This window comes from Coenobita brevimanus, chromosome 61, assembly GCF_032717465.1.
Source record: "Coenobita brevimanus isolate Jiangsu-jjx chromosome 61, ASM3271746v2, whole genome shotgun sequence".
Taxonomy (NCBI): domain Eukaryota; kingdom Metazoa; phylum Arthropoda; class Malacostraca; order Decapoda; family Coenobitidae; genus Coenobita; species Coenobita brevimanus.
In genome coordinates this window covers 6,712,822-6,724,422 of record NC_137014.1, presented here as the reverse complement: position 1 = coordinate 6,724,422, position 11,601 = coordinate 6,712,822, and the positions used below count along the sequence as shown (strand labels likewise).

Sequence of the window (11,601 nt, the reverse complement as noted above, 5' to 3'; positions counted from 1 at the left end):
TGAAATGGTCTAGCTCCAACTCAGTGCACCTAACTGAACCTGAACAGACCTAAATGAACCTGACTGAATATGAACAGACGGTAACTGATCCAACAGTTTGAATGATTAAGAATGAACTGATTGAACCCAACTAACTCAATGGGCCGGATTGGACAACACTGGACCTGAATTAATCTAACTGGATCTGAATGGTGCTGAAGAGAACTATGATTACCTGGCTGAGCCTAAATGGATGCCAACGATCTGAAAGACATGAATGGCCTGAATGAGAATCTCCTAGGCTATGTCAAGACCCATTCCTTCTTAGAGATGTGTCAGGTGAAGGTTTTGTTTGCCGTTGGTTATGATGGTTGAGTTATGCTGATTCAGTGCACTAGTGGTGGATGATGTTCTTGTTTCATAACTTTATGGTGTGCGTGTGTGTGTGTGTGTGTGTGTGTGTGTGTGTGTGTGTGTGTGTGTGTGTGTGTGTGTGTGTGTGTGTGTGTGTGTGTGTGTGTGTGAGTGTGTGTGTGTGTGGGTGTGGGTGTGGGTGTGGGTGTGTGTGGGTGTGCATCATCGTTATTACAAGTCATGGGGGAATAATTCTCACAGGATAACCTATGCATGTACAGTAAATTTGCAGAAAGTTCTGGTTATTAGTATGTGCTCTTCTGTTTACCGAAATCATGCAAAGGAACGTTCATTACAAGACAACATAGAATTGTGGAACAAGCAAATGAACTCTTTCCTTCCGTATTTTGTTATCTATGAAGAGTATTTTCTGATATTAATGATGCCTATTTCTCTTGCAGAAAAGCGAGTATGCCAACCCTGCCTGCCGTCCTCCTAGTTGCTGCCTCCACTGTGTCCCTTGGTAAGCCCAGCCATTTAGCATCTAGGTCACCAGAAAGTCCTTTCCTCGCAATAAAATAATTTCTCCTCAGTTTATCACAACCACCACTACATTCTGGCGGAAATAAGTGTCTGGCATGCCTATGTAATTTAAATTTATTTTAACACATGAATTAAATACCATATTTTTGGGTTTTCTTATTTCTTAGAGATATCTTTATTTTTTTTTTATTTTTTTTTATGTGAGGAAGAAGGAACCAAAGGTGGGAAAGGCCTCTGTATTAAAGGGGCTAAGTAAGGTTCTATCTGTCTTCGCCAACATGAAAAGACTGTCCAAAGCCGAATAAGGTCGCTTGATCTTAGTATGACTAAAATAAAAACTAGATTCCCCTTGCTGAAGGTTTTGATAGATACAGAAAAAAGTCATGCCCCTAAATGAGCAAAGTTGGTTCAGCACATTACCAGTACTGGCTCCTCAGTCATTCATTTTTTTACATCCAAACACTACTTTAGCTCTTACCCGTATTGTCGCCCTGTTGATCTATATGGTATAATTAAATCTGTTCTTTTATTATGTAACATATAATGAGAAGGAATGAGGACTATGATGGGCACGGAAGTGGAGGGTAGACGGAGAAGGGGTCGGCCGAGGAGACGGTGGTGGACTGTATACAGCGAGATATAAGGGAGAATATAGCGGGGGATGCACTGTGACACAGAGAACGGTGACGACTAGTCAGAAACAGCAATCCCATTAAAATATTGGCAAAGTTGTGGAAGAAGAAGAAGAATTTTAATTATGTAACAGTTTTTGTGTCCTTTGAATATTAGAAGCTGTTATTGTTTCTCTGTCAGTCTTAATCAGGGGCGCAGCCAGAATTTTTTTTAAAGAGAAGGTCATATATATGCATGAAGAATAAATCACAAACTTGTGTGCTATAAAATATGGAGCATAAGCTGCTACGAAAAAGGAAAAGTGGAATACCGATTTTCTTTTAAGACATTTTAAGAGAATACCGGAAGATGTCTTGAAAAACAGATGAACCCTTGGTATTCCCCTTTTCATTTTTCTAGCTAGCTTATATATATATATATATATATATATATATATATATATATATATATATATATATATATATATATATATATATATATATATGTATATATATATCCATCCATCATCCAGTCCTACATTGCCCCATGAGGAGCGTAGGAGCCCGGGGCTAGGCATTTGGTCCTCACATTTAAGATGAGAGTGACCAGCCTCATTCATCCCTGAGTGGCATTATATGAGCAATCAACCCCAACCACCCTTTGGATATAAACCTTCACCGGCTCAATCCGATTGGAGCGCAATAATTACCCACTAAACCACCAGGCGCCAAAATTTGGTTATATAGTCACCACCCAGCGTAGTAAATGGTTTCCTGGTGTACAGGAAACCATTTGGCTTGTCACTCAAGTGTAGAGTCATCCACAGGCAGAAGGAAGAGGAAAGAATGAAGGAAAGAAAGGCGGAAGAGGGAGTGTAAAGTTACCCATAGGCAGAAGGACAAGGAAAGAATATATATATATATATATATATATATATATATATATATATATATATATATATATCACAATTATCCTAGTCATTTCTTTGTTTACAACGTCACTTGATATGGAGAGGTCATATTTCTTAATGATGATCGCTGCTGCATTACAAGTGTCTCATTAAACGAACTCCCTCCTCACTCTGTGATGTAGCCAATGATTTCTGCCATACAGAACGTCACAACACATTAGTGATCACACCTCACTACAATCTTCTGCCTCATCTCATTCCTGACATGACCTGTCATCATAAACATGGCTTAACCCGACGGTCTGACTACACCTGAATTCACTGCTTACTGTAAAATTGGTCCACTAAATTCTCCCTCCCTGCATTAGCTACGCTACTGCTCTGACAATATATAAATACCACATGACCTTTGACACTCGTTTCAGTGGCAGATGTTTCAGGTGTCATATAATACTTGTATTTTCTCAGAAAGAGATAAGAGTCCATGTAGCCTACTGTGTGGTACTTACTTGATTTATTTCTCTATTCTTTTAAAAACCTGTTAGTTAAGAGGACTTACACAATTGTGTATAGGCTATTACGAGTATATCATCATCATCATCATCATCGCACACTACATGGGAATTACGTAGGATCCACTAGGTACCAAAAACACAACAGTAGAAGAACTACCATGCAGTATACCCAGTTAAATCAGGCTCAGGATCATGCACAACTCATTCGTGGTTTCGAAACCGTAGCTCAACTTCAAAAGCAAATCAGTCTATAAGTTTGTCTAAAGATTTGTTTCCTGTACAACACACCAATACGATCGAGTCCTTCGCTCGATTGCAATGTTGAAGAGATGCCAGTCCTTGCCATGTACTCAGTGCAACGTATATGTCATCCATCTACTTAGATCCAGTTCCCTTTCTTCATCTTCCTTTATTTACATACTCTGCTTTCTCGCACACTTGTGTATCGCATCCGTCCAATTACCTCTTGCCCTACCACGTCTCCTCATTTATATAAGTTCATCTACATATATTTCCTTTTCGCCATTCTTTCTATTTGCATTTTCGTTTTAGGTAAGTTTTGAGGACGTGCTAGCCGAGCCCACAGTCTGAAAATATACTCATTTTAAATCCTAATCCCTTTGACATTCAAACCCTTATTTTACTCAGGTAGTAATAAGAGTCCATGTAGCCTACTGTGTGGTACTTACTTGATTTATTTCTCTATTCTTTTAAAAACCTGTTAGTTAAGAGGACTTACACAATTGTGTATAGGCTATTACGAGTATATCATCATCATCATCATCATCGCACACTACATGGGAATTACGTAGGATCCACTAGGTACCAAAAACACAACAGTAGAAGAACTACCATGCAGTATACCCAGTTAAATCAGGCTCAGGATCATGCACAACTCATTCGTGGTTTCGAAACCGTAGCTCAACTTCAAAAGCAAATCAGTCTATAAGTTTGTCTAAAGATTTGTTTCCTGTACAACGCACCAATACGATCGAGTCCTTCGCTCGATTGCAATGTTGAAGAGATGCCAGTCCTTGCCATGTACTCAGTGCAACGTATATGTCATCCATCTACTTAGATCCAGTTCCCTTTCTTCATCTTCCTTTATTTACATACTCTGCTTTCTCGCACACTTGTGTATCGCATCCGTCCAATTACCTCTTGCCCTACCACGTCTCCTCATTTATATAAGTTCATCTACATATATTTCCTTTTCGCCATTCTTCCTATTTGCATTTTCGTTTTAGGTAAGTTTTGAGGACGTGCTAGCCGAGCCCACAGTCTGAAAATATACTCATTTTAAATCCTAATCCCTTTGACATCCAAACCCTTATTTTACTCAGGTAGTAATATTTGCAGCAAGATATTCGGCCGGAAGTGGTTGAGCCAGAGCAAGCTGTGGGAAATTGGAGTGGATGGTGTCAGATTTAAGATTTTCAGTAATATCTCCTTTTCAAGTAAAAATTTACGGCGTAATAAATCTTGGGACGGATGGAAAACTGCTTGGCCATGGAAGACGCGGCTCGGGTGACGATTTATTCCCTTTAATTCAGCTCACATATGATGAATGAGACACGCCAGCCACCGTATGTGATGCAATATTCCGCTTTTATTGAAGACGGAATGAATCTTCTCTCAGTGTCAGTTATGAGTAGCCTATATCATAGCAGTATATTGCTACGATCAGAGACTGGAGTAAAAAGGGAATCTCAGTGATGAGTTACATTGTCTCTAAAGTTACTCCATAACTGTATGATTTAAGTTAACGCAGTACAGTATACTTAAAAAAAAGTCCGACTATGTCAACATGCATAAACGTTGCTCACGTGATGGTAATTCATATTTTGTCATGAGATATTGGAGAGAGAGAGAGAGAGAGAGAGAGAGAGAGAGAGAGAGTGGGCATTAATCTTACTAAAATGTGATATGATATTGACGAGTTGTTATGACCTGCAGGCAGGTGGGTGGAAGCGGCAGCTGTTACTACGATGTTGATGGAGGCCCCTCGCCTGTTACACCGCACATCACACCCCGTCCGATACTGGGGCCCTCGTGTACCAGATAGTGGCGAGGAGAGCAGTGGTCCAGTGCCCCCACACCCCTCTGCTGCTCCGCCCCTACAGGCCTCGCCACCACCCGTACCCCTTAGTCCCGTCACGGCTCCTACATCGGCTCCCCTTGCCCATCCATCCCCAGCTGCCATGACATCGACTCAGGTCCCACCTACCAATCACAAGGATCTAGCGCTACGAGGGACACCACCAAGAGACTCTGGTGGAACCCTACGACCTCCAGGGCAAATCATGCATGCGACCACTACGGAGTCCCTCTCCCTTTGGCCTCAGGACCCATCTCTGACCACACCTAGAGAATGGCAGGGAGTGGGGCAGGGAACTGGGGAACATGTACAGATTACGGGGAGTCATGATCCAAGCACCAACCCGAATGAAAAGCCCTCCAGCTCGGTTATGAGGGGGCCTGGGGTGGATTTAGGAGCCTTAGAAGAGGAACTGGCTAGGCGGGGCGAAGAAGCAGGTGATCTACTGCTGGCCATCTCCATCCTGCAGCACCACCAGGCTGATTCACACACAACGCCACCCCACAGCTCTACTATTACAGTCCCCACCCCACCCCCCAGCCCCAGCTACACCGTTGAAATTATGCATGTGGCGGCCCAGGCTGAAGGAGGGGAGGAAGAGGAGGATGGGGGGACAGAGTGGGAAGACCAGGAGGAGGAAATTGTGAGTGAAAGTGAAGAACATGATGGGGAGGGTCCAACACCTGGAGGGATCGAGCCCCCTCTCAGTCCCCCTCGATACCGATGGTTTGTGTTGGTGCTGGACGGCAATTGTTCAGTGATTAAACAACGTATGGCAGCCTTCGTCACCTTCCTGAAGGCATCACTGTCAGCGCGTCTGTCAGTTGGTTACGAAGATGTATCGGTGCCTGCTGTCTTTTGTGACACTGCTTTCATGGTTAATGTTAGCCTAGATGTCGCTAGAAACCCACAAGCTGAATCACGGTTGCGGGCCCTAGCCCGAGCTAACACCACGTTACTGGAGATCTCTCGGGAAATATTCTACCTTGAGAAGGTACTGACGCAGAGGAGTGGGCATGCGAGGGGTCCAATGGGTGGACGGGGTGGTGACGTGGGTGTAGTAGTGTATTTAGGGGTGGCGTGCATGTGTGTGTTCATCCTTCTGTCGCTGCTATTGCTGCTACTGGTCAGACTCTGCCGCAACGCACACCCAACGCCTCTGCGCCATGCTCGCCCACACCACCTCCCGTCCAGGCGACCCAGCGTCATCTACTCTCACAGGTGATTTTTTTGTCCCTTCCCATCTATCCTTCAGAATTTATAGGTAGCAAGTCTGAGAAACAATGCCAAATTGTATTCGATGCAACTGTTAACTCTAGTTTCCTTTTCAGTACTACTTTTAAATTTATACTTTTTAACCGCTGTTTCCAATTGTAATATTGTTATTACTGTAACATTTTTAGAGCCAGCGACACATAAGTCCCTAGAGAGAGGGTGAAGTGGACAATGAGAAAGCTTGGGATTGAGGAGTGGCTGGTTAAGGTTGTTATGGCTATGTATGTGGGTACTCGTACCCTGGTACAGGTGAATGGAGATTTGAGTGATGAGTTTTCCGTGAATTTTGGTGTGCATCAGTGTCAGCCTTGAGCCCCTTATTGTTTGTCGTGGTACTTGAGGCCCTCTCACGAGGATTCAGATATGGACTCCTGTGGGAGATGTTGTATGCTGATGTTTTGGTGTTGACTGCAGAGAATGAAAGGGAGGTGGAGGAAAGACTTAGGAAGTGGGGAGATGGTATGGAGTACAAGGACTGAAGAGTAAAGGCAGATAAAACAAAAGTGATCGTATCTAGGGCTGGTGGCGGTACTGTCAAAGATGAGGGAGAGTGGCCATGTGCAGTTTGCCACAATGGCGTGAGAAGTAATTCCATCTTGTGCAGTGTTTGTGATAAGTGGATGCATAAGAGATGTAGTGGTATTAAAGGTAGACTGCGAGATTATGCTGATTTCATGTGTGCGATGTGTCGGGGCGAGCATGTGGATTTTGTCAGGCGTAAAAGGATTGATATTGCTGGAGAGTAGGCCTATCTTGTGTGAGTGGAAGAGTTTTGTTATTTGGGAGACATGTTATGTGGTTATGTGCTGGAGATGGGGCTGGAGCTAGCTCTGTGGCTAGACTGAGGAGTTGTTGGAAGAAGTTCAGGGAGCTGTTGCCTCTCCTGACATTAAGAGGGCTCTCTCTCGCGCGCTGAAGGATCTTTGTATGTGGCACGTGTTAGGAGTGTCATGCTGTATGGTAGTGAGACCTGGGCAGCAAAGGAAGAGGATATTCCCAGGCTCAAACGTTCAGAACTGTCAATGATTAAATGGATGTGCAATGCGTTCCTGAGTGCGAGGCCTGGGGGACTAGGTTTACGATGGAAGAGTTAAGGTAGGATGGGGCTGAAGTGTTTTGGTGTTGTGATGAGAAGAGGTAGATTGAGATGGTTTGGGTATGTGGAGAGGATGGGCGATGATAACTGGGTACAGAAAGTGAGAAGTGTTAACGTTAGGGGTAGGGTTGCGAGAGGTAGACCGAAAAAGACCTTTGATGAAGTCATTGAGCGTGACCTCAAGGATAAGGGACTGAAGAGGGAAGCAGCCAGAGATCGCGTAGCATGGAGGGCCGCCATTAGGTGACCAAGGCCGATGCATGCAGGTGTGTTGGAGTCTTTAAAAACGAAACAAAACGAAACGAAATGATTCAAAGGAAGCTAGGAGGAAGTCTCCGAACCTCTGCTCCTATTGTGGATCTGTTTTAATGACTTATCTTTGTATATGCATTATTGTCTATATGCCTTATTCTGTTTTACTGAATAAAGCAGGGCCGTGACAAAGCAGGACTATGGACACAGAAATTGGTAAGAATATATTACATACAGGGTAAATGTTTGTATTAGTCTACACCAGGAGTTGCCTACCCTTTTAATCACCGCGTTCCTCCATACCTACCTTCAAACAACATTATAATAACTTAATCTTTCGCTATGGTGATATCGTACTTTATTTTTTGTTTATCCCGAAAGTTTGACTCACCTTTGAGTAGGATCTTGTATGGACTGAGATTATTAAAAGCTTTACACCCTCCACTCGAGAAGTCATTAAGCCGATAAGCGTGCAAGAATAGACTAAACAAATTATCGTAGTAGTTAGGTGAAGTTTCATAGAGAGAAAAAAAATCTGTTATTAAATTTATCATTTTTACCCTATACTTGACAAAGTTAGTGGAGGGTGTTGTTATCACTGTGATCAACAGGTGTCCGTTTGTAAAGCTGGAAGGCAGGGCGTCAGGGTGGCATGGCGGCTGGCCGGGCAAAGAGATTTCGTTTCCGGGCCAGAACTCAGAAAGTAATCACTACAGAATAATGAAATTCAACATAGTTATGTGTTTTACAGTGAACTGGTGCCTTTTATAGGTAGAATGCTGTGTCTTAAGTAGTGTCTTTGAAAATAATGAAATATTAAAAAAAATAATTTTCCCAGAGATTTCAATGCGACCTACACAAGGAATCTGAAGTGTTATAGGTCTTCAAGGCGTTCTCCTTACGCCCACCTTTAAAATAAAAGATGGGGGAGGAGTGAGGGCGTTATGCGCTTGGTTAGGTGAGCAGGGAAGTAGGATTATGTTCTTGGTCATGTGGAAGGTTGCAACAGCGTAGCGTTGCCTATGTTTATATTTATTACCCTTTACACATCCAAGGTGCCCGAGTGACGCGTTTTTGTCATGGTACCGATAAACCTGGGAGGCTCTACTATCTAGTTATACCAGAATAAAAGTTCGTCAAGTCTCTTCGTATCTTTTAAAAGAAGAATGATGGGCTGCAGAAGGACAGTTGTAGCCTGCTCTGCACCGGGTTCATGTCTAGATGAGCTGGAAACACAACAACATATTGAAGAATATTTCAGTTGAAATCGAGTAGGGTTAGGAGAAGTTAGGTTGGGCGTCAGTTTTAAGTACCGGTAATTTAAGACAAGGTCATGTAACTGGTCCTAGCACAAAGGCCCGAAGCACCTCTCCTATCAAATGTATATTCTTTTGAGGAGTTCGTTTGTTTTCTCAGTGTGGTACAAGAGTTGCAATTACTAGTCTAATCTACAGACAATCCTTATACTGTAATACAGTAAGGAAACTGTCATGAATAGAAGCAGTATACTAGGTGGCGCTTCATGAACCATCTGTTTTATGTCCCAGGTTCACACAGGCGCTGGCACCTGGTAAATGCGGGCGGCGAGGGAACGGGGGCGAGGAGAGTGGTGGCAGCAACGGCGTGGTGGCGGCGGTGACAGTCACCGGTGGGGGACGTGGTGGCACATTCCTTAGGTTGGTAGTTACTGAACACTGTGTTCATACTTTTTTTTTTATGTTCTTTTTCTCTTTTTGGATTCTACCTAGAGCATTTATTTGGTGAGAAAAGGACGAGGGCAATGTTTGTGATGTATAGCCGTGGGACATAACGTGTTTCATGTTACTTTATTACCAACATTACTTACATTCCTCATTTGAGAAAAATATATAATCGTACTGATTCACTGCCTGGTGATTCACCACTCTGAGGCTCCAGAGTAAGTAAAATGTTTCCGTTATTAATGAATCGACTGAAATGGAATTTGCTACTTATTTTATTATACCACTATTTATCAACATTCGCAGCGAGTTTTTGAAACTGTCTCATTCGGTGATTAAGAATAATTAAATGTTGTGTTCTACAATAGCGGATATTCGGTGCAATTTTTATTCACCGAGGAAGACTGCATTGTCCCTCATAATGTCTTCCTTTTAGCTAATCAGTGTGCGAGGCATGTTTTCAGATTCTTTTTCCTGAAGCTGTTCCTACATGTAGGAAAAATTCTTAAGGTAATTTAAGATAATATAGGCATTCGCTGTCAGGTATCGGGCAGGGTATGTTCACTGGATCAGTGTAGTTGACCAACTGATGCCCAGTCAGCACCGCACTGTGTCAGAGGGCAGTATTTAATTTCCGGCATATAATTCTTTAAGTTCAAATGTTAATGATCTTCTCTTTGCAGTGCATGACTGACACAAAATGAAGTTGAAAGTACCTGGTACGGTGTTTTATTTAAATCCGTCGATTAATAATGGATATATATTGATGTTAATCTGGGGCCTCAGAGTAGTTAATTACCTTGCTCGCGCGCGCGTGCGTGCGTGCGTGCGTGTGTGTGTGTGTGTGTGTGTGTGTGTGTGTGTGTGCGTGTGTGTGTGTGTGTGTGTGTGTGTGTGTGTGTGTGTGTGTAATCGCTTTTTTTTCTTCTTTTTCTTACACTTCGCTTTATTTCCGCTCGACCAGGTACGACAGCGAAGCGGTGATGGCTGTTGCTGGAGGGATGATAGACGGAAACGTACACGATGACATTTACCATGACCGTCGCTGTCTGGTCGCACCCTCAAGGAAACGGGTTCAGCACATCCCAGGCCAGGAGGTCATACTTGAGGAGGAGCTGGTGGAGGAGGAGGAAGAAATCGATGAGGAGGACGAGGAAGAAGAGGAGGAGGAGGAGGATGACGAGGAGGAGGAGGAGGACAATGAAGAGGAGACGAGGAAAAGAAGACGGAAAAGGAAGGTCAACCTACAAGATGACGAGGTGGTTATATTGGAAGAGGAATTAAATGATTCAAAGCAAACCAGGCGTCTGAGGGCGGTCTCCTCGTCCAAGGGAATCGTAAAGGCGGTGCTGGGGCAAGAGAAGGGGCGGGGAGGGAGGCGGGGTAAAGAAGCGGCGCGGGGCGGGGCGGGGCTGAGCGTGGAGAATCCATGTTATGACAGATGATGTGTCAAAAAGCGTCCTCTTCTCTCGGGTGGATGTAATGCCAGTGATGTAGTTTAGTTGATGTTGATTGTCTTCCTTCCCGTGTGGCATCTTATCGCTTTTAATTTACTTCTCTAAAGTCATTATCGCTTCCTTATGTTGCAGGGCTTCACTAGATGGATTGCTTAGGCTATTTTGAAGTTAACGCTCTGTATGCAGATGTCTTTTGTGTTTGGTCTTGCCACAGCAGGACAATTTTTGTAAACTTACGGGAATCTCTCGTAGTCAAGGGGTTTAGGAAGTCTTCTAGGCCCTTTATCACCAGAAAACTCTAATGAATTCAGTTGAATCTTCTGATGTTGGCAAAAAAGCAGTTCAGAATTACGCCCTTGTACTTAAACATTTTGTTTTTCTTTCTGAAGCCACGGGAAACACTTCGTAGAGTATAAAGGAATCTGATGTCAAATAATTTTAATACTTGGTAAACGAGGTATCGTTACTAAATAAACACGGTTAAATGTTTATAATCTTATAAATTTCAATTTTTATCTCACTGAGTGCTTGATGGCATAGACTGTAATTGATATTTTCAGCATTTTGTATAACGCTTAAATGAGCACTGTAACAGTTTTGCATCATTCCAATTCTTCTATAATATTCACCATCCCAGAATCATTATATATAGGTATGTCCAATATATATATTATAGCAACATATTTTCTACAGTTACTTTAGTAAAACATACTAAAGCTATTATTCTCACCTTTGCTCGATAAACACAGCAACTCAGCACTACCGTATTTTATACACTAGAGCTTGTAAGCCACCCACACCACCTTCGCT

General features: G+C 43.0%; 1 protein-coding gene across 1 annotated transcript; it reads left to right on the top strand.

Moving 5' to 3' along the window:
* The first annotated feature begins 228 nt into the window (after positions 1-228).
* Positions 229-10,779, top strand: LOC145403588 (uncharacterized). Its single transcript, XM_080275264.1, has 6 exons — positions 229-318; positions 795-856; positions 4,874-5,575; positions 5,720-6,232; positions 9,182-9,310; positions 10,299-10,779. Exons 1-6 carry the CDS (start codon positions 229-231, stop codon positions 10,777-10,779), a joined length of 1,977 nt encoding a protein of 658 aa, XP_080131390.1.
* The last annotated feature ends 822 nt before the right edge of the window (positions 10,780-11,601 follow it).